At 40.3% G+C, this 25,662-nt stretch overlaps 1 protein-coding gene across 3 annotated transcripts; it reads left to right on the top strand.

Annotated features, from left to right (window-relative positions):
• The first annotated feature begins 161 nt into the window (after positions 1–161).
• Positions 162–24,518, top strand: tulp4b (TUB like protein 4b). Of its 3 annotated transcripts, none has more exons than XM_052144986.1 (16): positions 162–199; positions 1,004–1,289; positions 12,053–12,322; positions 12,443–12,571; positions 14,185–14,346; positions 14,494–14,674; positions 14,987–15,094; positions 16,272–16,438; positions 17,573–17,797; positions 17,879–18,113; positions 18,330–18,474; positions 18,659–18,800; positions 18,981–19,074; positions 19,194–19,337; positions 19,422–22,786; positions 22,910–24,518. In XM_052144986.1, exons 2-16 carry the CDS (start codon positions 1,269–1,271, stop codon positions 23,024–23,026), a joined length of 5,505 nt encoding a protein of 1,834 aa, XP_052000946.1. In that variant the 5' UTR covers positions 162–199; positions 1,004–1,268; the 3' UTR covers positions 23,027–24,518. The 3 variants fall into 3 exon arrangements, with proteins under 3 accessions (XP_052000946.1, XP_052000944.1, XP_052000945.1); XM_052144984.1 differs by having other exon boundaries at positions 18,330–18,492; XM_052144985.1 differs by lacking the exon at positions 162–199 and having other exon boundaries at positions 245–1,289; positions 18,330–18,492.
• The last annotated feature ends 1,144 nt before the right edge of the window (positions 24,519–25,662 follow it).

Raw genomic sequence — 25,662 nt, 5'->3', positions numbered from 1 at the left:
TGGGGTTGCCTGTCATGTGATCTGAAGCTCCATTCCGTCAGCGCGTGGGTTGCCTCCGCGCGCCAAAATATCCCTCATTCTGGAGTTATTTTGCGCCAAAGCACTGCATCCCACTGTGTGAGTTTAATACTCCCATGTTCTAAAATTCACCATGTTGATCTGGCAACCATTTAGACGCATTGTGAGCGAGTAAGTAGAGGTGAGTTTGCCTGTAAAATTAATGCAGAATTTTTATGATGAATCCTGAATGAATTATTCTCTTGCTAGCTTATATTATTTCCATTTGATTTCTTTGAAATGTTTATTTTTGAAACTGTAAATGTCGTTTCTTAGATGGTTGTATAATCTCGAGTGTAGGTGGTGATCACAATTGATGGATTTATTCTAAACTGCACCCATCTTAATTACCTGTCACAATGCACATATAACCAGATGTTTGAAAATGAGCCATTCGTGTTCTGGCAAACCTGTTATAGCTGTTTTTATGTCGATTGCATTGTAGTTTAACAGCACGATTATCTTTAGAACGAACTATCTTATAGATCTTATAGAACTTGCATGGGGAAAATGTAATGTTTATATTGGAAATGAGAATAAATGCAGTTATATAGGATTGGACTGTATGTCATTAAAATTCAGCCATCATCACATCCCTGTTGCCATGACGCCTGCGAGCTGCCTTATCCCTCATTTGCTTCAGTTCTGCACAATGTTCTGTTAATGCTCGTTTGCATGCTCTTTTAATAGATGCTTCGATGTATATGCATTTTATTGGGTTTAGTGTATATAAGAGCGAATTGTTGGGGATTTAAACGTCGTGTGACGTAATGGGGACTATTGTCAACTCAAGTGTGGGTGCAGACATGTACATTTAGTGTATTTAAATGATTCTAGCTTGTACTTGCTCGTCAATCTGCTAATGATATATGTCTGTTTCAGTGGTATTGTGTTAAGATTTATCCCTATCTCACTTGTGAGTGTATTTGTGTTTTACTCTGCACAGAAATCCTGGACTCCAGAAGGCTGAAAGCTGGTTTTGTATAATGAGGATAAAGTCCATATAGTCTTCTATTTTCATCCAGATATAATTCAAATATAGACGTTTTCTGAATATAGACTGAATAAACTATATTATTTAGATTATAATGGCCTGATTTTAGTCACATTCATTCTTTAGACACATCTGCACATCAATTTTTTTTCTTCTTTTTTATTTTAATAAGCAAGCAAAATGGAGCACTCCTGCAAAGACGGAATTTGGACTAAAAATGTCCAGCGACTATGAAGAGGTGGGAATTTTCTTATTTTACATGCCAAGATGATCTTAATTTTTTGCATTGAAAAAACTTTTGTTAGTGACAACTAGCATTATAGATAATGCAAGTGGTCAGTTGATGTGTGGCATGTCATACTCCACACAGTAAACCTTAATGTTGCCATTACTGGAAAAATCAAGTTGTCATAATTAAAGGGATATTTCACCCAAACATGAAAATTATCTTAGCACTGACTCACCGTCATGCCACCCTCAAGATTTTTAGCAGAATATTTCAGCTCTGTAAGTCCTCGCAATGCAAGTGAATGGTGATCGGACCGTTGTAGCTCCAAAAATCACATAAAGGAAACATAAAAGTAATCTGTATGTCTCCAGTGGTTTAATCCATGTCTTCATAAGACCTATGATTGATGTGGGTGAGAAACAGATACAAATTTAATTCCTTTATACTCGGTGGTTGGCGGCTGTGGCCCTAGAGCGGGTCGGCCACTAATCGCAGGGTTGGTGGTTCGAATCCCGGCCCACACGACTCCACATGCCGAAGTGTCCTTGGGCAAGACACTGAACCCCAAGTTGCTCCCAATGGCAGGCTAGCACCTTGCATGGCAGCTCTGCCGCCATTGGTGTATGAGTGTGTGTGAGAATGAGTCACAGTGTAAAGCTTTGAAAAACGTCAAGGTTAAAAAGGCGCTATATAAGTGCAGACCATTTACCATTACTCTAAATCTCCACTTTCACTTTCTCATCTGAAAGCCACATGTGGTGCCTGTTTAATTTCACTTTCACATTATAAGTAAAAAGAGAACTAAAATATTGATCTGTTTCTCACCCACATCTATCATTTCGCTTCTGAAGATATGGATTTAACCACTGGAGTCAAATGGATTACTTTTATGTTTCCATTATGTGATTTTTGGAGCTACAGAAGTCTAATTACCATTCCCTTGGATTGTCAGGACCTAAAGAGCTGAAATATTCTTCTAAGTATCTTTGTGTTCTAAAGAATAAAGTCATATACATCTTGGTATGAGGGTGCACTCTTAAAAAAAAAAAAAAAAATGCTGGGTTATTTTTTCTACCCAAACACTGGGTTGAGACTTTTGGGTGAAGAAGTTGGGTTGATCTGATGCAAACTGGGTTGGTAAAGGTTTTATACCTGTAACCCAGCACTGGGTTGGGAAAGCGGACGTGAAAGAAACCATATATGTCGTACGTCATTACCTACGCCCAGTTTCAAATCTTTGTGAAGGCTGCAGAATGAGAGAAAGAGCACCAACGCTGGAAACTAGAAGATGTAAGCTGTAAGTCATTAATTTATACATTTATTTAGTCATCTTTGAACATATGAAGGAATATTTAGAGACTGACAGTTGAATTATTGAAAATTAATGCGCAATTACTGAGCAACCGTTACGCATCAGATGTGCATTAACTCTCAAAACTTTAACTGTTTGGATTCAGTTATTCTGCTGATACCACAGTTATCACGCATATAATACATAACAACCACATATGCATTACATTTGTTTGTCTCAACACATATTCAGGTTTTCAGCTTGGGTTTATAACTATTCACTGAATAACCTGTAACCGAGTGATGCTGTATTGTGGATGCCGCATGAAATTTTAAACCTCCGTGAAAATTGAAGAGCCCGAGAGATGACACTAGAGACATGTAAGTAATGTTTAATCTTTTTGTTTTTTTGTTTTTTTTCAATAAGCAATATTTGATGACAGACCACCGTGAATGATCATTAAACAGTCTGGAATCAGTTATTCGGGAGCGCATCTATGTTCCAAGGGTCCTAAGTTCCCCAGTTCAAAATTCTGTTAACACGCATTAACCCTCCTATTGTGTTTGGGTCAAATTTGACCCATTTCCAAGATAAAATATTTCTCTAACCCTAACAAGTTAAAATATAACCTAACCCTAAGCCCATGTCATATTAAGTGAATACAGAGCTGGGGAACATGTTTTTCAGGTTCGCATTATCTGCTAAATAGAGCTGGAGAACACTGGACCCTGGGAACATGGGACCCTTTGTCATGTTTTCACTTCTCCCTCCACTGCCCCTCCCCGAGAGCCCCCCAAAAATGCCAAATAGCTGCCCCATTTCCCATCAAACGAATCCCAATTCACCAGCCTTCTACATGACGCTTCCTTGAAAGCCACCACCTTCCCCATCTCCGTGCACCATTCTTGAAATGAGGGCACTCCAGCCGACTTCCATCCCTTTAAAAAAAATGTGTCTGCCAATCATAACACTGGTTGCGACCCAATTTTTTATTTGTTTATTCCCTATATTGATGACCGCCCTATTGCCTAAAATACAGAGTCTGGGGCAAAATTGAGCTTTATGTGTGCCCAATACATCACACATAAAACTCTGAACCTTCAACCAAAACATGGGTTGTGTCTCCATTTTTTATTGGCATCGCCAGCAGGTGTGTCTTTTAACACCAACCCTATACAATCTAGAGGGGGTCCAGTAGAATCGATGTAAAATCTTGAATTGCATAAGGTGCACCCTTGCATCTCTAGATACAGACTTGAATTTTTTAGAAACCTAGCCCTCTACACTCCCTCCTCAAGTTTAAATCTTTCTCCCATAATCTCTTGATGGAGTTTAAAGCATCGTCCCCCAGACTCTAAATTAGCAGGGAGTAATACACTGATGCCTCATGACCTTTTCCAAAAGCAGTAATCATCACTCCCAGAGTATCTACCGCTTTAGGGGGGTGTATCTACTACCGAAAATACTACAGGGCAGGTGGCGCAGCTGTAAATACCTAAAGAACTGGGATCTGGGAATCCCAAAATGTTGAACCAAATTTTCAAAACATCTCAACACCCCACTCTCATATAGGTCACTGAGTGTATTAACCTGCCTCACAATCCACTCTAACCAGCAGAAAGGAGACTTATTAATACATAATATAGGGTTCAGCCATATGATTGAGGCAACATTTAAATAAATGCCCGAATTAAACACTCTGGACACTTTTGTCCATACCGAGTGCAAATGTGAGATAACGTGGTGTAACTTCTCCGATTAGTTTGATAGAAGGCTTTGCAATGGCAAAATAGGGGCAAGAACTTCCTGTTCAATACAAAACCAGGGAGGGGCTCTTTCAGGTGGAAGCGACCAATGAGCCAATGTCTGAGTCCAAATGCACAATAATAAAACAGAATCTTGGGTAGGCTTAGCCCATCTTTGACAATCGGCCTATGTAATTTAATGAAATGTAATCAGGGACGTTTCCTTTCAAAATGAAGGACTTTGCTATGCTATCAAATTGCTTGAAATAAGAGAGGGGGCATATACAGGGAGAGATTGTAGCAAGTCGTTTAATTTTTTAATACAATTCATTTTGATAACATTAACCTTCACAATCATAGATAAATGTAATGAAGCACACCTGCCCACATCGCTCAAACCTTATATATTAAAAGGTCAAAATTAACTAACTAAATCACACAAATTTGTTGGGAATAAAATACCCAAATACTTAATGCCCTGTTTGGGCCACTGGAAGGTGCCCGGCTGACAAGCTTTTACTAGGCGGTACGCTGTCAGAGCCAAAGCTTCAGGTTTAGGCCAATTAACTCTATATCCCGAGAACTTGGAAAAGGAATTATAATTCTGTGAAGGCTAGGCTTTGATCTAGTAGGTTTGGAGACGAATAATAAAATATAATCTGCTTAAAGCAAAAGCTTATGTGCCACACCTCCCGCCACCACCCCTGGAAAATCATCCTCCTTATCGTGGCTTCTAATGGTTCCAGGGTGTGGCAGGGCAGAGGGTGGGGCCGGGTCGTGATTATACACACCTGGTCCCTTATCAGGCTAATTAAGCCTCGGAGAGGGATAAAGGCCGATGGCAGACGGTGGTGCGACGAGCAAGAGACTGTTTACGGACATGTCCGTCATGTGTGTGTTTGTGTCTTTTAAGTTTCTCATTAAAATATTATTTACATCATCAAGCCGGTTCTCGCCGGTTCTCCGATACACCGTCGCATAATCCTCGATCACTACTCCAACCTCTCAGGTGGACAACAGCCACTTCTCCCCATGCAGACCTGAGTCAGACTCACAACCCCCGGTGGAAAGAACGCCCCTCCGTGTTCTCGGCGACTCGTGGGGACACTCCTCCACCTCTGGTAGCGGCCCTACCGCTCCAGGCGTTCGGGGAGACACTTCCCTCCTCCCCTCGTGGACGGCGATCTTCCATCGACCCCTCTGCGTTTCTGGGGGATGGCAGGGCTCTCCTCCACCCCTGGCAGCGGCTCCATTGCTCCAGGTGGTCGGGCAGTCCAGTCCCCACTCGCCTCGCGGACGGAGGCCGTTCACCGCGTCCAGGCGGTCGGTCTACTTTCTCCCCCGGTGGATGGCAGCGGCGCTCTCCTGGGCTAAGGGCAGTGTCGAGGACTTCTTGACGGGCATCCCTCCTCCTTCCCGGGCTTCGGCACCAGTGTAACGTATTCAATGGAAAGGAGGAGGCGAGAACCGGCTTGATGATATAAATAATATTTTAATGAGAAACTTAAAAGACACAAACACACACATGACGGACATGTCCGTAAACGATCTCTCGCTCGTCGCACCACCGTCTGCCATCGGCCTTTATCCCTCTCGGAGGCTTAATTAGCCTGATAATGGAACGGGTGTGTATAATCACGACCCGGCCCCGCCCTCTGCCCTGCCACACAGGGCAAGACAGAACAATAATGTGGAAAGAGGGCAACCCTGCCGGGAGCCCCTATCCAGATGGGGTCTCCCCCGCCCCTGGCAGCAGTTCTCCTGTTCCAGGCAGTCGGCCGGGAGCCCCTCGCGGTCGGCGATCATCATGACCCTATAAGGGTCACCCCCACCCCTGGCAGCATCCTTGACTGCTCCAGGTGGTTGGCTAGGAGCCCCTTCTCCCTTCACGGTCGGCGGCGCCTCTAAACTCCCTAAACTCAAACAGTCCACGTATGTTTACGAGAACCCCCGCACAACTTCGCCATCGGATTGCTCAAGTCCGGTCTTTCTATAAAAATTTTGTGAGAGAGAATTACACAACAAAACATAATCTATAAAACAAACTCCAGCCGCTAGGCGGAACCAGAAAAAAAAAAAGAAAGAAAAAGCTACTCGGTTCCCTCAGACAGTCAAACGAATGTCCGTGAGCCAGCCCATTTGGCTACTACATGAGTGCAATCACCGCTGTCTTTCATATCAGGTTGAGAATTCCGCCCCCGCTACTCTGCCAAAGACAGCAGCTTTACAGAAGATCAGCATTAACAGACGATAAAACTGTCGATGAATCATCATTGTGTAATTAGATAAAATACGATTGTTAATCATGTTTAAAAATAAGTAATTAAATAATAATTGTATTAATAACCCCAGAGAGCAAGCTGAAAGCGACCGTGGCAATGAACACAAAACTCCATAAGAAGTTGATTAATGGAGAAAAATAACCTTGGGAGAAACCAGACTCACTGTGGGGGCCAGTTCCCCTCTGGCTAACATCATGAATATAATGACATTATTACTTATGTATAGATAAAGTTTAAAATGATTAAACTAAGTGTTAAGGGTCAGTGTTTAAACATCGATTTTGTATGAACTGTAAGATTAATGACCAAAATCTTTGAAGTTCATCCTGGATTAACTGCAGAAGTTCACAGATGCAATTGTCCATGTTAATTGGCTGATGAAGGCTTTTGTTGGCAATAGTTAGTCTATGTATTCCATTTCAAGATCGTAGTCCATCAATAGACCGAGGTGATGCAGGCAGAGATCAGGGATGTGAAACGCAGTACACAATCAAACTACACAATGATCACTCTAAGACTATTTTTTTGTTAATGCATGATTTTCTGTAAAGCAGCTTTGAAACGATGTGTGTTGTGAAAAGCGCTATACAAATAAAAATGGCTTGACTTGCATGTCTGTTTTTTCTGTGTGATGATTTTCACATAAACAATCTCACACAATAGAGTATTGTGTTCACATAAACCATTTTCATAAAAATCTGAAACGTGCTTGTCACAAATATTGAGACGCACACATTCATATGCTGGTCATTCCCTGCAGTAGGTCGCTGTGATGATACACAAATGTGTTTCTGTGTGTGGTGTTCACATAAGAATGTTCTCACATAAGAGAAGGCATTTGCTGTATGAGACGCACACACATCACACACTATTCACTCCTTGCCGGAGTTCGTTGTGACTGGGATATTACTCAGACAGTTGCTTCTGTGTGTTGTATAAATAAAGGATGTTCTCATAAAAGAAAAGGGGTCATTGCACTGCAAGAAGCGCACACTCGAAGGCCGACACACTTCTTTCACACACACACTCCGTTCACAACCACTTCCCAGTGGCGAGCGGTGATCTATCACCTCTAGCGAGCGAGCTGGCGCACCCGCTAACTTGCTTATGGCGTTCGGTCTCTGTAGCGATTGTTCTGAACTGCGGTTCACACAGATGTTCTACAGCTGATGTCATCTGTTCCAGAGTGAGATGGCAGGTTTTGGCCCATTTTAGATCTTAGACGCTTGAATCACGTGCTTGCAAAGCGCCCGTTCAGAACATTATCTCAGAAACCGGTCTTACCGGGCGATCTGCCCTTGGACTGATTTGCGTCAGTGGATCTAAAGGACACACATAATTTCATGTTTGAGTTGCACCTCATCTTGAGATTCCCATTCGAAGGAAAATCTTAACCTATTTAGTCTTTTGCTTGGCTCTCCACACTCTCAAAGTGTATTGATGTAGCGCTCGCTCCATTGAAGCTGAGCGGAGTGTGCATTTTTAACTACCTCTATGGTGAGCTATTATTAGCCCAATCAGAGGCTCTGTTGTGCGAGCACAGGAATTTACTACTCTGAGGCCCAGGCTATATAAATGGCAATGTCAAACTGGGTGAAGAGCATTGCCATCACACTGTTAGGTCTTTTACATGAGACCTCTCCAACGCTGGCGGCACGCCTGGTGCCAGGGGCGCATGTGCATTGGCATAACTCGCCGCTGTCTGGCTGCTCTAGCACCTTGGACAGCTACAACCTTTTAACAGCATCATGCTGGGTCAGGTCTTCTGGCAGAAGGTAGTAATCACGGATGTGTTCAGTGCAGGCTGAGGCCCACTGTGTGGTGGGTGCCCAGCCTTTGGCACCTAGCACTTCAGTTGTCTGGAAATACTAGCTGTCTCTTAGCGTTGAAGGCTTTGCGTTCCGAGGTAGCGAATCACCACGTTCAGATTCGATCAGACAACATGACAGTGGTAGCTTACATAAATGCCATGCCCCACTGGGGTGAATATCATTCTGCATTCTGCTGCCATCAACAGCCAAACTTTAAACAATTGTATAGCAGTAGTGGTAGTGGTGCATGGTATTGGCGCATCATCCTGTTCTTAACACGGGCATGAAAAAGGGGCCTTAGATTTGCCATAGGCTGATGTCATGGGGGTGTTTGGTCAGGGTTGCCTTCAGATTCAGAAAATTACAATGCGGTTCAAGGACTATTTGTTAACTTTATTAAATGCATTCCTTGTGCTTGACCCATGTCCAGAGCACTGTACACGCTCTACTCATGTACAGTACATACACTGATAAATGATAAGAAAATTATCATTTTTGGGGTGAACGATTTAAACAACATTATCTAACAATTACCAATTTTCATAAATTAACATTAACTCAAAATATTGTTCATCGCTACTTTAACTAATGATAACAAATACAATCTTATTGTAAAGTGTTACTAAAAATACCATATACTTTAGCAGATGCACTAATAAGTCATGAGTACTGCATTAGACGCATAATAATTTTACTAAAAGTCATTTCTGTTTTCCCAGGTTCTGATCGTCTCAGAGGCTGATTACAGTACCTGCATCGTGCAAAAAATACCATCAAATTTCCATACACACAAGCTTTTGTTGTCATTCACAGAGAAATGCTTCATCAAAATACATTGCAGGGGACAGTGGACATTTACTTCAACGCTTTCTACCTCTTAAATATTAATCATCCCAAGAAGTGTTCCCCAGTGTGTGAATTTATACACACTGGTAACTTGTTTATTGAAACAGACAATAAATTTCTACCTTTTGATTGTTATCATTATCTGCCTCCCTTATTGTGCATGTGTGTGTGTCTCTGTCTGTCTGGGCGGTAGGAGAGGGGGGTAAAGTGATTTTGATGACCATGAATTCTAATTAATTTTAAAACCAATTTGGGAATATTTTGACCCAGCAGTATAGTAATTTTTAACTAATAGTTGGGTAAAAAAAAAAAAAAATGGCATGCTAGGTCAAACTTTTACCCAAACCCGTTGGGTCAAAACAACCCGAGTTTGTCCGTATTGGACCCAGTGCTGTGTTGCAAAAATGACCCAAATTGGATCATGTTTAACTCTTATTTTTTTTATAGTGTGAGTAAATAATGAGAGAATTTTCATTTTTGGGTCATTAATTAATCATTACTTGTAATGTCAAGGTTTAGGCTCTATGTTCATAGAACTTATTTTTCTTATAAATCCATAAACTTAAGATGAGTGTTTATTGAGGCTATGGGAAATACCCATAATGCCTTGTGCCTGAATTATTTAATTATGTTTCCTTGGTCGAAGGAGACATGTCGGGGCTTTTAAATTTGTTATTAAGAATTCATAGAGGTCTTAGCTCTTTTGTAGTATTATGATGTTTTGTTGCAAATTGTGGTTTCATGTGATGTCACCATTACGCTGTCAAATTGAATTCGTTGACTTTTGATTTTTCAAGACGTTTGCATGCTTTTTCTAAGTAAACCTACTTATTTGGCTCATTGAAAATGTACTTTGTTTTTTAAGTAACATTACCTAGTTATAAGTAAACTTAACTCATCTTTGATTAAAGTATCATTGTTTTTATGTTATTATTTATATGTAGTTATAGGACTTGTACTGTTCAACTGTAAATTGAGTTCGAATCCAGGGTGTGCTGAGTGACTCCAGCCAGGTCTCCTAAGCAACCAAATTGGCCCGGTTGCCAGGGAGGGTAGAGTCACATGGGGTAACCTCCTCGTGGTCGCTATAATGTGTGGTTCTTGCTCTCGTTGGGGTGCGTGGTGAGTTGTGCGTGGATGCCGCAGAGAAACAGCATGGGCCTCCACACGCGATATGTCTTTGCGGTAACATGCTCAACATGCCACGTGATAAGATGCGTGTATTGACGGTCTCAGACGCGGAGCCATCTGAGATTCGTCCTCCACCACCCGGATTGAGGCGAGTCACTATGCCACCACGAGGACTTGTGCAATTGTGGCAATTGGGCATTCTAAATTGGGGAGAAAATCAACTATTTTTGTTTTTGTTTTTTAACAATTTGAGATAACTATTAGTATTAAGAGTGATAGGGTGATCTGTGTTCCCTTTGGTCAAGTTGGACCCTGGACATCTCAGTTCTCCTTATGCATGTGCAACTGAAGTACAGATGTCTATGAATGTCTGTGGAGAAATAAGTTTTTTTATGTATTTATAGTTGACCTAGAATCAGTTATAATCTTTATTTAAGCTGTTATTTTTTGACCTAAATTTGATTCCATTCAATGATTTATAAAGTACATTGACATTACATAACATTTAGCGACACTTTTATCCAGAGTAGAAACAACTACATTTAAATGGCAAATCTGAGTTTAGACTACTTGCATCTAGTGATCTTAACTTAAACAGTTAAGTTCATTCTATATGATCACCAAGTTAAATTAACTTAATTACACAATTTTTTTGAGATGACATTTACTGAATTCAATTGAGGGAACAAGTTTAACCAGTCAATTGAGAAGAGTCAACTTATTAGGGTTTCAGTGAATCTAAAACATTTTAAAAGGATGTTCAAAACAAGTTAAGCTCAATCAACAGCATCTGCGGCATAATATTGATTACCGCAAAAAATCATTTAGACTTTCCCATCGTTTATTTAAAAAAAAAAAGGTGTTGCAGTGAGGCACTAACAATGTAAGTGAATGGGGACAGTCCATAATAAACATTAAAATACATGCTGTTTCAAAAGTGTAGTCGCAAGACATAAACATTATACATGTAAGCATGATTCTAGTGTGATAAAATCGCTCCCTAACTTTCTATGTAAAATGATATCCAATACTGAGATTAAAGGGTTTAGTTGTTTTGAAAACAAAGTTGTGATTTTGAATTTCTTAAACTTTACAAAGATATGGTTAGTAATCGATTTGATCACACTAAAATCATGCTAATTTGTGTAATGTTTACTTATTGTGGCTATACTTTTAAAACAGTGAGTATTTTGCAATTTATTATGAACTGGCCCAGTTCACTTCCACTGTAATTGCAATTGTATTTTGTATTTTTTTAAACGTGACAAAGAAACGCGTTTTCACGAGTCAAAATGTTATTTTATAGAAATCAGCATTATGTTGATTTTCCAAATGTTGAAAGAAAAAGTCCACACCCATATTATTTGTTGAGCCTTTTCTCAAACACAGATGCTTTTCATTATAGTGGCACTGAAATGCTACTAACTGAACTTAATTTAGTTTTATTAGTATTTGAATTAATTTGCACCTTAGACCTAGTGAACAACATTTCGTTTCACTGTATATTTATATATGCAGCCATATATGTGTACTGTTTATGACTGGAATGACAATAAAAACAAACATAAAGAAATGTTATCCAATCAAACAATAGTTATATTACAGATCATTAAAGTGTTTAAAATCATGGTGTTGTTGATATTAACTTCCTCCTCTACACCCGTAGCCTGGTCAGTCAGTAGGGATGTTGGCTGCGGTGGAACATGGTCCGGTCCTCTGCAGTGACTCCAACATCCTCTGCCTCTCATGGAAAGGGAGAGTTCCCAAGAGTGAGAAAGAGAAGCCGGTGTGCAGGAGGCGCTACTATGAGGAGGGCTGGCTGGCCACGGGGAACGCACGGGGTGTTGTGGGTGTGACGTTTACCTCCAGTCACTGCAGGAGAGACAGAAATACCCCACAAAGAATTAACTTCAATTTACGGGGTCATAACAGTGAGGTCAGAGTTTCGTCTTAAAATTATTAAATGAACGTTTTAAGCTTTAACATTTTTTAAATCAAAAGAAGTGTTTTTTGGATTATCGGATGGAATTAAATTCCCATGATGTGATCTGTACAGGTTGTCCTTGTCAGGTGGAATGAGCCATTTCAGAAGCTTGCTACATGTGACATGGAGGGTGGGATATTTGTGTGGATCCAGTATGAAGGAAGATGGTCTGTAGAACTGGTGAATGATAGAGGTGCTCAGGTATGTTCATATTTACTTCTGTTTTCAATTTAGAAGTGTATAAAATATGTCTGTCCAGATTGAAAATCCTATTTATATGCTTTGACAAACATACAATGGGAAAAGTTTATATACATTTATATATACAGTATATACAGTGGTGAGTGGTGGTGGCGGCGTAGTGGCTAAAAAGCACAGGGCTGTTAATCAGAAGGTCGCTGGTTCGAACCCCACGGCCACCACCATTGTGTCCTTGAGCAAGGCACTTAACTCCAGGTTGTTCCGGGGGGATTGTCCCTGTAATAATTGCACTGTAAGTCGCTTTGGATAAAAGCGTCTGTCAAATGCATAAATGTAAATGTAAATGTAATGGTGTACAAAAGTCTGAGACCACACTGAAAATATGAGATTCAAAATCGAATCAAAGTTTTTGAATTTTGAAAATAAATAAATAAATAAAACCAAGAAGCTTTATGTAAGAGTAATATTCTGCACTATTTTTAGGCCATTAATCACATTTAACATGCACTTTTAACTCATTGTTATGCTAATAATATAATTTGTAATATATATTTTTTCAGAAAAATGTAAAATAAAAGCATTTTCACTAGTTGTCTCAGACTTTACGAAATCACTGTATATCTTTCTGGTATGGCACAGTTAATTGCCATTTTCAGGGGCATCGCTTTGTTGTAAAAAGTGGTGGGGACAGTTTGGGGGAAAGGAGTGACATCACAAACTGGCAAAACTGATGAATATTAATTAGGTTACGTGCAGATAGTTAAATAATCTTTTACTCTTTTGATAAAAAGTTATTGGTCTTGATGACCAATTCAAGCGCTCCAATAAACATTATGCATAATTTGTTAACTCGATCCATACTTACTGTCAGTACTGGGATTTTGTCAGTCAATAGATAAATACATGGATCAGTAGGCCTAACTTTAGCCAAAAAGACTGGTCTTATTGTAAAAGTTTCGCCTCTGATAAAGGAGTTCCGGGTTCTGATCCACCCTGATATGAATGAAAATTGCATCTGTACGTCAGTGGATGTATGTCATGAGCGGGGACACATTTGTTTGCATTTTTCTTTGCGATTTAACTGGAAACGAGCGCAAGCTGCGCAACAGCAGAGTGAGTAGAGCTCATCTGGATGCATGAGAGAACATCACTGCACAATGTCACTTAACACCAATGATAACTGCCTCAAAGATTGACACTACTGCTCACCTGAGATGTTCCTTCTGCATAGACACTGATGACGAAAGCTATTTCAAAAAGTAGTGGGGACAAAATTGGCAAAAGCAAAAAGTGGTTGGGACACGTCCCACCTGTAAATGATGCCTATGGCCATTATTATGCTTTCATGTGTTTCCTAAAGTCAGCCACCTCTGAACATGAGAGTTACAGTTGTAAAGCACAAAACAACTAGTTCATCAGTTAATAATACGTTTTTAGTTGTTCTACCTGTTTTTATATTTTAATCTGGATTTCGCCATTAGAAAACAGCCATAGAAGCTGCAATGGTGCTGAAAACAAGCAAATACATTTTTTAAATTCAAATGATTTGGAATCAAAATAATGGAATGAAACTTGTTTTCACACACACAAATAGTTATTGGTTTGTCATCTAGGTGAGCGACTTCACCTGGTCACATGATGGTACACAGGCCTTAATCGCCTACAGAGATGGTTTCGTCCTGGTGGGCTCAGTGAGTGGTCAGAGACACTGGTCTTCTGAGATCAATCTGGAAAGCCAGATCACCTGTGGAATCTGGACCCCCGATGACCAACAGGTAACCTTTTGGTGTGAACTCATTAAATTGAGGCAAACTATTAAAACAAATATGATCATATTACACAACAGTTCTTGCCATCAAGTACTGCTCTTGGATTTCTGCCTATTTCCCTAATTTGGAGTTTTCACTCATTTAACCCCCCAGGTGCTGTTTGGAACTGCAGACGGGCAAGTCATAGTGATGGATTGCCATGGCCGTATGCTTGCCCATGTTCTGCTGCATGAATCAGATGGGATCGTCAGCATGTCCTGGAACTGCCCAAACTTTCTGGTGGAGGACAGCACTGAGAGCGATACAGACTCTGATGACACTGCCCCAGCTCAAGGTAGGCTACATTACACTGTTAAAATTAAAGGTTATTCAATGGTTCTATGCAGCACCAGAACTCTCTTCTTTTCAAGAACCATTTTTTACTGTATAGGGTTCTTGAGTTATTTGTCAAAAGTGCAACAACACAGCAGCAACAAAACTTGACCATGAAATTGATTTTTTTTAAATCCTAAAAATGTATATATTATAGATTTAGACATGATATATATAGAATAGGAATTATTACTTTTTTAAGGATGATTGCATTGGCAGTGATGTGTATTTGATTTTTTTTGTTGTTGACTATAAAACTGTCTTTTCTTTCAAGTGCAAAACCTCAAACCACTGCTCACAGTCAGCTTCATATCGGGAGATATTAGTTTAATGAACAGCTATGATGACCTTTCACCTAACATTATACGCTCAGGGCTGAAAGGTAAAATACAGATCTTTTATAGTAATAATATAAGTCCATTATTCTGAGACCTCTTGTGAAAATGCTTTCAATTTCAGATTTGTTTGGTACAGTATTTGATATGTCCTCCTTATGCTTTAATGACAGCATGCACGTGAGCTGGCGTGGACTCCACAATTTTGTGCAGAACCTGATGACTTTTAATGTGGTCTCAGACTTTTGGATCCTATATGTATTGCATACACTCACTGAGAACTTTATTAGGAACACTATGGTCCTAATAAAGTTCCCGATGTGGTCTTCTGCTGTTTTAGCCCATTCACCTCAAGGGTCGACGTGTTGTGCATTCTGATATGCTGTTCTGCTCACTACAATTGTACAGAGTGGTTATCTGAGTTACCGTAGCCTTTCTGTCAGCTCGAACCAGTCTGGCCATTCTCTGTTGACCTCTCTAGTCAACAAGGCATTTTTGTCCTCAGAAATGCCACTCACTGGATGTTTTTTGTTTTTGGTATCATTCTGAGTAAATTCTAGAGACGGTTTTGCATGAAAATACCAGGAGATCAGCAGTTATAGAAATACTCAAAACAGCCCGTCTGGCACCAATAATCATGCCACTGTCTAAATCACTGAGATCACATTTTTTTTACCCCATTCTGATGGATGATGTGAAAATTAACTGAAGCTCTTGACCCTTATCTGCATTATTTTATGCACTGCACTGCTTCCTCACAATTGGCTAATTTAGATAATCTCATGAATATGTAGGTGCTCAGTGAGTGTAAATCTACATATATCATGTAAATGCATTTATCTACAAACATCTACATGTTGCGTTTCTGTATCAGGATCATTGTATATGGAATATTCCTGGTTATTTTCAACCACAATGTCTGTGTACTGCATCCGTGACATGCTGTTGATAACCATCAACAATAATTCTGCTTTTGGTTTAAAATACTTAGATGAATTCTTCAATAAACATTTAGTTTAATCCTTGAGCTGCACAGTGTCTAAATTGTCCTTTTGAAATGGTACAACTTTTTGTGAGGGAGGAACTTCTGGTTATACAGTGTACTCCGTGAAAATAACCCTGAGTATTCCTTCAGACCATTTGATATCACATCATGATTGTTGATTCTTTGTGACAGAGATATACTAGATTGTTATCTGAGTGGACAGAGTTGTGTTGTTTCAGATGTGGAGGTACAGTGGTGTTCTCAGGGAGACCTTCTGGCAGTGGCAGGGATGGAAAGTCACGGCCTGCCCGCTGACTCAGCCTGCATCTCCATAATGAGGAATGCCCTTGTCAAGTTTTACAATGTCCAAGGGGAACATATATACACTTTAGAAACTCCAGCCCAAGTGAGCTGTCTACACCAATTATCATTTAACCACATGGGTTCTAAATTGACCCGGTTTACACCTGGTATTAAGATGCATTTTGGGGAATCCGATCACATGTTGTCTGCCCTAAACGGGGTCTTAAACGTTTTGTGATTGGATCACAAAAACCACATACGAGGACTGTGGACAAAAATGCATGTGACCACAACGCATTTGAAGTGTAAACTCAAATCCATTCTGTATGCGCCCCGGCAGCAGTGAAGCACCACCCCTCACCTCACTCCAATCAACCACTGCGTTAAAACAAGAGTTGAAACTTTGCCAGTTATGGGTGGCTTTAAAAGGAAATAACCATCCGGTCAAGACATACACAATCACGAGAGCTTCACGGATCTTCATCATTATGTCTGATATCAACACAAATTAGAAGCTCAAACACCTGAAGCTCCTTTAATGCAAGTTATCCAATAAAATAACAGATAATTCTGCTTGACATGTTGTGTTTGTGCTTAGATTAAATTTGTGCATATCGCTGCCCCCTTCGGCATATCTTGTCACCGATTTGTGGCCCGTTCTGCATAATGCGGTGGCTCATTTCATTTTATCTCGGCCTGTTTTGCGGCCGGCCCCAAAGTGCGTCGACCCACCAGAAAAATGCCCGGTATGCCAGATTACCAATCCAGCCATGGATGAATCTCACCTGATCACATACGATTGGATCACCCGAGATGCATCTTGACAAGAGGTGTAAACTGGATCATTATGCACTGAATTATGCATTTGAAATTATCTGGACACTCAAGAATACACTTCAAAATAAAAGCCATTGCATTAGACAACAAATGATCAAACCAATTGGCATTAGCAAACAAATGATTTTAGAGCTTTTCTCAAAACTTGCTTCCCTTTTCTTAGACATATTCCAATTACTTTTAACCAACTAAACTCAAGGTAGTTTAGAGTGTGTATGAAAACTGTTCCCTTCAAGCTCACACAGATGTCCTTGTCAAATATTGCAATAACATTCATACATTTTCAAGTGTCCAAATACGGTTTTTGGGCCACTGTATAAAACAGTAGATTAGTGTGTACAAAATATGCATACATCAACTAATTAATATATTACACTGTATATAAATCTTTTACTTGTAGAGGCCCATCACTACTATCTGCTGGGGTCACAGGGACTCCCGGCTGTTTTTAGCCTGCGGACCAGCACTATATATTGTGCGTGTAGAGCACCGTGTGGCCAGTCTGCAGCTACTGTGCCAGCAGGGCATTGCCAGTGCTCTTAAAGAGGAGAGAGATGTGGGAAAACTGAATATGCCCTCCCTACTCTGTTCCTATGTTACCACAGCATTCATTCCAACTCTCAAGGTAAACAGACAAAACAAGTGAAGTAACATGTGTGCTAATATAATGCATTAAACTCAATGTTGCTCTCGTTTGTCTTGCCAGCCACCCATCCCTGATCCAAACAACATCCGGGACTTTGTGAGCTATCCCACAGCAGGCAATGAAAGGCTGCACTGCACTATGAAACGCTCAGAGGAGAACCAAGAGGCAGGAGGGCCCTGTTACACACTCTACCTGGAACACCTAGGTGGCCTGGTGCCTATTCTCAAGGGCCGTCGCATCAGCAAACTGCGACCAGAGTTTGTCATTATGGACCCCAAAATGGATGGTAAAACAGGTATAGTGTATAAGCTCATTTGTTGAGTTTAAACTATTCATATTTGAAATGGATGTACAATATCTGTTAACACACTTGTCATTTAAGATCTAAAGCACCTAAAAAAGGATTACACCAAGCAATCGCATACATTTCATGTTAAAACTCCTCATTAAGGTAAATGTATGAATGCACTGAGGAGTCTTGAAGTTAACTTGATATAATTTTGCCTTTCAGATGAGGTCTGTGTAAATGGGATGATCTCCTATTTGACTGACAGTTGTAACTGCTCCGACTCTAGTGATATTGAGTTAAGTGATGAGTGGGTTGGACGAAAGTCACCAAAACTTTCCAGAGGAAACAGGTCTCCTAAGCTTCCTAGGTACTCTAAACATTTAAGGTACTGTCCATTGATTACAGGATGGTAGAAATGTTTGTTCCATCAAAACCTTGGCAAAACACAAGATAAATACCAATAGAGTAATCTTCTGAAACTTTTGAAGAACATAACAATTCCATCATTTTAATTGTGTTTCTCTTGTGTTTCATATTGTATCTTTGCCCAGAGTTAATATGGAATCAAGAAAGTCTCCAAAACTTGCCCAAACATCTCAAGAAATGTCTAGGTCTCCTAGATTACCAAAGAAGCCACCAGTTCGGTCACCAAGTCTAACTCGAAGAGAATTTCCTGTTGATGGCTTTAGTGAGGTAATTATCTTAATATAATATTAATCTGCATGCCTACAATCAATATGGAAGTATTTGTATTCATTGGCTGCCTCTACTGGACACTTTGCTAAGCATTTGTCACATATATTTAGCTGGATAAAAAGGACTGTAAACCAACTTTGTCTACTTTCTAAAACTATCACCTGATTTGCTTTGCAGCATAATTATTTGGCCCAGGTCACCTCTAACATCTGGGGAACAAAGTTTAAGATTGTGGGCCTTGCATCCTTTTTGCCAGCTAACTTGGGAGCAGGTACGTCTGTTAAAATTAACAGTTTCACATAATTGCTTTTGTGATAATCAATGTGTCATCTAATATGCTTTGATTAATAGGATTATTTATTCATTAATTACAAATTTGTTTTCTTGAAGTTATTTATAAAACTAGTTTGCTGCACCTGCAACCCCGTCAGATGACAATCTATTTACCTGAGGTGCGTAAAATTTCCCTGGATTTCATGAGTCTCCCAGTCTTCAATCCTAATGTGTTCAGTGAGGATGAAGATGATTTACCAGGTAAGAATCTGTAAATATTTTTTGTATAGATTCTTTGTTTAGCTTAAATACAATGACAAATAATATTCATGCCTCTTTTTCTAGTGATGGGACCCTCTGGAGTGTCAGCCGACAATCCTCCTTGCACGGTTAATATTCCAATCGCTCCAATTCACAGTCCTGCTCAAGCCATGTCTCCTACGCAGAGTATAGGCCTTGTTCAGTCTCTCCTAGCAAATCAGAACATTCAACTTGATGTCCTCACAAATCCAACGGCCACTGCAGCGGCGGCTGCTGCAGCTGCAGCAGCAACAGCAGCAGCAGCTAATGCAACAGCTTCAGAAAATAGTCAGGACACTGTTACAGCACAGTACACAGTTCCAACAAGATACTCCAACCCTGGACAGGTGATATTTAGTGGCCTTGAAATTAGTAACATTCTAAGTGGAACCCTTCCTCCTCCCCCACATCATCTTCCGCAACAATCCCACCAACAACGACAACAGCAACAGCAACAACAAGACCATCAACAATCAAAGCATCAGCAGCAATTACAACCACAGCAGCATCATCTGAAATTGCAACATCAGTCACAGCAGCTGCATCCACAGTCGCTGCAGCAGCAGCACATGCAACATCAATTGCAAACACAGCAGCATCAACAACAGCTGCAACAGCAGCATCAACAGCTCCAGCAGCAGCATCAACAGCTCCAGCAACAGCATCAACAGCAGCTGCAACAACATCAAATTCATCAGCAGCAACTGCAACAGCAGCAACAACACATTCAGCAGCAAGTGCAGCAGCATCAACAGCAAATTCATCAACATCATCAACAACAATTCCAACATCAGCAGCATCAACTGCAGCTACAGCATGAGCAAATGCAGCAGCAGCAGCAACAGATGCAGCAGCAGCAGCAACAAATTAGACAACAAATTCAAGAGATGAGGCAGCAGCAACAACAGCTTCAACAGCAGCATCAACAAATACAGCTGCAGCATCAACAGATGCAAAGGCAGCATCAGCAAATGCAGCAGCAGCTCAAAATGCAAATTACCTTACAGCCTCCTCCTTCAGGATATACTACTCTATCCTTGCATCAGTTACAGCTGATGCCTCAAATTCCACATCCAGGCCAGCCATCGATCAGAGGAGAACAAGTCCTCACTCTGAAGGTTCCCTCACGACCACAGTCTTTCATTGAAATGGACAATCTTGAGGTTCAGATGCGCAAGGTAAACCCTCCGCCACCTTATCCAGGTACAGTGGTTTCTGCTGCAGCAGCCATACCCACCACTGCCCCTCCCGTTCTTCTTGTTAGCAATGAGAATGGCAATACGCTGTCAACGGACCAATGCTTAACTAAGGATGAATTCTCTCTTCATCCGGTGGGCCTTCAATACCCAACTCCACTAGGCTATGAAAGGATCACAACTTTTGACAGCAGTGGGAATGTGGAGGAGGTGTGTCGCCCAAGGAGACGCCTGTTAAGGAACCAAAATGCCTATGGGGTGCAAGGGATGGGCAGCTCTGCTACACTGAAAGTAACCTCTTCTGAGAACAAGAAGGTCCAACTGCCATATAGCTCAGCAACTCTCAGTCGCCTCTCTGTGCCTCGATATTCCATACCAAGTGGAGACCCACCACCTTATCCCGAAACGTCCAGCCAGATCAACACAATCAGAAGTTCCACACAGAGGATTGACAGCAGTCTGATTCATGCCACTTTGCGTCGTGATCGAAGGGAACCCTCCCTAAAGGTTTCTCAAATGGTGGACACAGTGAGAACTTTACCAACAAAATCAAAAATGAATGGCTCCCTCACGTTGTCCTATCAACCTAGGATCCCCACAGCTTTGTATACGTGCACTCAGTGTAGCAGTAATAGCAGCAGCACAAGTGTCAGTGTCACTGGTGGTGGTACCAACAGCAGTGGAATTGCTGGAGGAACTGTGGTGAGGCAAGAGTTTCCAGCAGGCAAAGAGGCCCAACACAGCACTATAATCGTGCACTCCAAAAGTGCGTCACCATTGGCTTCCCAGTCCTCATATAACCTCCTGAGTCCCATTGAAAACAGTAGAGACAGAACCGTTTATGTAAATTCTGCCTTCACTGAAGATGAGACAGTAAGTCAACAGTGCCATCTTGAAAAATCAGTGCGACATTTGACGCTAGGAGATGTTAATTTGACTGTCAAACGGCCTCCACCTTACCAATGGGACTCTCCTGCAACAGATCAACTATGGATACCTCAAGAGCAAAACATACTGCCTGCACCTCCTTCACATAAGCCACCACCATTCATTCTTAGCCCACCACAGCACTTGGACATGACCCGACTGCCTTACGTCCTTTCAACGAAGCCTTCCCCCAGTCCAAGTTCTATGACCCTACCTTCAGCTTATCAGTTGTCTCTTTCACACTTTCCATCAGTGGTTGGACATGGTGGACCTCAGTTGCAGCCTTTGCAGAGTCCTGCGCAGCCATGTGGTCCCAATGACATGGTAACATCTAGTCCTTTCAGCCAGCCCGACCCAACATTAGTCCTTCCCCCTGGTTATTCCGCTAATCTGACCAATCTAGGATGCTGTACTCTGCCTCCCATGTACCCAGGGGCTAGCTCCTGCAGCAACATTCAGCTCCATCCAATGAGTTTGCATCCTTGGACCACTTACAGCAACTGCCCTCCCTTGCCAGACCATTCAGCCACACTCCCCGGTAAGACCCATAAGGCCTTGGAAAAGCCCATTCTTTCTCCTCCTCCACCACTTGCACCTCCCCCACCACCTCCTCCCCCACATCCTCTCCCTCCTCCTCCTCCTCCACCTGTTGAACTCTTGAACCATCAAATCACCTCAGAGGTGACTGCTGAATCTGGAGAGAACTTTCAGGAGCAGTCCTCACTAAATGAGAGTCCAATTCCACAGGGAGCTGAGAGGTTCAACAAAAAGGGTCGTAAGAGGCTTGACAGTAGGGCAGAAGAGGCAAACATGTCCAGTGTCTCTGAAGGAAAATCAAAGAAGGAGAGTCGTACACTCTCAGACTTCAATTCCCTGATCTCTAGCCCAAGACTCGGCAGCAGGGAGAAGAAGAAACCTAAAGGGCAGAAAGAGCCATTGAACAAGGCCAAGAAACTGAGCAGGACCTCCAATGAGTTTCAGGACAGCTCAGAGAGTGAGCCTGAACTCTTCATTAGTAGTGACGAGTTGATGAACCAAAGCCAGAGCAGCAAGAAAGGACGGAAGAGCAAGCGCAATCTACGTACTGCAAGCGAACTTGAGGAGATCAAGTGCCGCAAAGCTAATGAGAGAGAGGATCGTAGTCTTGGCAGCCAAGGTTTCGTCTATGTCATGGCCAACAAGCAGCCATTGTGGAATGAAGCTACCCAGGTTTATCAGCTTGACTTTGGAGGACGGGTGACACAAGAGTCAGCCAAAAACTTTCAGATTGAGCTTGATGGACGACAAGTAAGCATTTTTATTATTATAATTTCATAATGTTGATTCACATCAATATCAATCAATAGCCTCTAGTAACAAAGTTGCCCTTTTCAATTATTCCTCTGCATCTAACACATAATTCTGTTACAGGTAATGCAGTTTGGCAGAATTGATGGCAATGCATACATCCTGGATTTTCAGTATCCATTCTCAGCGGTACAGGCATTTGCTGTGGCCTTGGCCAATGTAACTCAGAGACTTAAATAGAAAACCTCTCTAGCAATTTTGGCCTTGAGAACAATTGAGAAACATTTTATTGAAAAATTATGTTCTGTCTCTCTGCTGCCATAACATGCTGCTGTCTGTGTAAAACCAGTTAGTAGCTGAGGGATCTGGTCTCTCTCAGGCAGAGTGTACACAAGACGTACACAGGTGATCCAACAATAGATTTTTGGCTTTGCTGTACCTTTTTCTTAATAGAGGTTCAAGCTGATTTACCTTAATGATGGTACACATTTGAAAAGAAAGTTTAATTGCTTGTGTTTTGATGGAATATATTTTTATTTTAAGATTCAACCTTGATTAATTTTCCTGTATTTCAATATGTACTGTATAATGGTGTGATGAAATGTAAAGCTAATTACTAAAGTCTGACATAGATGTTAGACTATGGACCATCCAATTTCCTTTTTTGCTTTCTCGCTTCTTTTTTTATTTGTTCTTTCCAGAGGTTTTTTTTTTAAACCTTAAACAAATTTAGGTTTCCTACAATAATTTTTAAGTGACTGATTTTTGACTGTTGTTTGTTGTCAGCAATTTTTAAAAAATGTGGCATTGGCCAAATGCTTAAATTTGAATGTTCCAAACATCTTCCAAGAAGTGAAATCAGAGAAAATATATTTCAGTTATAATGATGTTTTCCCCTTTTTTTTCTTTTTGAAAATATCCTACATTTAAATGTCTTAAACAATTATATTGCTTTATTTGCACAATTAAATATAATTAATGTATTACTTTTTAATGTTAAATATAACACATCAGAGCTGGAGCCTTTTTTATTTAATGTCAAATATATTATATAATAGTTTCTTTATCATGTAATAACATGACAGAAAAGTGCTGTAGTTTAATGTACCTAAACAAATTTACATTACAGTGTTCAGTGTACTTGAAAATGACAACTTTAGAAGGAACTATATAGTATGCATTTATTTAGCCAAAAATGTCTTATCTCACAATATAAATTGCATTTAACAGACTATATATTATGCAATGAGTGGAATAAAATGGAATAAAAAGTCAGTATGTTGGACAGGAGTTTTCCCCATTCCTGAGGAATCTTGAATAATCTGATTTGTTATTTGTTTCATCACAGTTTAAGGGACATCCTTTTATTAAATTCAGTCTATTTGTTTTACTGTTTATTAATTGTGTATTAATATTTTACATTTCTTACAGCAAAACAGCTAAAACAAGGTATTGATTTTATTGTCATTTTTTGATGTAAGCCAGACAGTGATTCAGAGTGGGTTAGCTGTTGATATCGTCAATTTTAAGCACTTATTCTAATGATAAATGTTGTATTCTTTGATGATTTGCAGTTGCTGTTATTTCTAACCAATTTGTACTGGGCTATTCAAGTTTAAATCATGTGGATTGTGAGGCTTCAACTGTGCTTTATTGCTTAATAATGTAAATTAAAAAAATGTAATTCAAGGATCTATTGGAAGCATTAGAATGTGTGCACAGTAGACTTAAAGTCAACAAAATAAAATCAAACTAGTTTGATGAAATCTGTGAAGATTATTGATACTTTTGTATAAAGTTATCTGTATTAACAGTATTTACAGTGCAAGTTTGATTTTTATTGGCTATTTCTGAACCGACCATGGTAAACTTGAATTCTGTTCACAGCATGCTATCCGCAGAAGTGTACCACAATTCATGACCGATGCATGTTTTACATTTCCTGTCCGGTGTATTCACGGATTGGCGTATGTTCTTGGCGGATAATTATGGAGTTATGGAGTGCCACAAATCTGAATGCACAAAATAATACTTTGAGCGCACAAAAATATTCTGCGCATGGAAGATTACATTTTGAGCACAAAAATTCATTCTGCATATGCAAAATGATATTTTGAGCACAAAAAGTTATTTTGGATGCGCTTGAACTTCTTCCAAAGATAAATTCATTTTGAGCAAACAAAAATTTTGCACTTGGATAAAATTTATTTGAATGTGAATTTGCTCATAATTCTTACATTTTGCTTTCTCCTCCTACACTCTGCTTACAAAATAACTTTTTGCTTTCTCAAAATATCATCTTGCACATGCAGAAATGTATTAGTGCATTCAAAATATAATTTTGTACATGCAGAATTGTGGCACAAGTATAACTCCATAGATAATGTGATGTTTAGAGTATTACATATGTAAAAAATTGTGAAGCATGTGGCGTGTGCCGATACTTAAGTGTCGTGATGACTGTTTTTTGACAGTGCCTCACATGAGTGAGTAGATGATATGAAGCCATTGTCTGAGGTTAGTTATGTTGATAACTACTTTGACTTGTTTTGACAACCAACAACTGCACAAGTTGAGCCTAACATTTATTTTTACTCCAACTAACACTTAAATGGTGGTTGTTCTCCGTCTGGGTCGCTCCGACTCGATTGTAGTTTTTATATTTCTTACTCTGAGACCAGAATAAGAGACTGTGAAAAGTTCTGCGTTGTAGCCGGTGTTGGGTGCAATGCATTAGGCCTACTAAGTAATGAATTACTGTAATTAAATTACTTTTCATTGAAAATTAAAGTAAGGGATTAATCTTAATTTCAGCAATTTAATAACAGTTACTTCTGATGTAATTGTGTTAAATACTGTATAAACTATAGAACAAT

Source organism: Xyrauchen texanus, chromosome 16 (assembly GCF_025860055.1).
Source record: "Xyrauchen texanus isolate HMW12.3.18 chromosome 16, RBS_HiC_50CHRs, whole genome shotgun sequence".
NCBI classification, from domain to species: Eukaryota; Metazoa; Chordata; class Actinopteri; order Cypriniformes; family Catostomidae; genus Xyrauchen; species Xyrauchen texanus.
The sequence above is the reverse complement of the archived record's forward strand: the minus strand, read 5'-3'. Positions and strand labels throughout refer to the sequence as shown.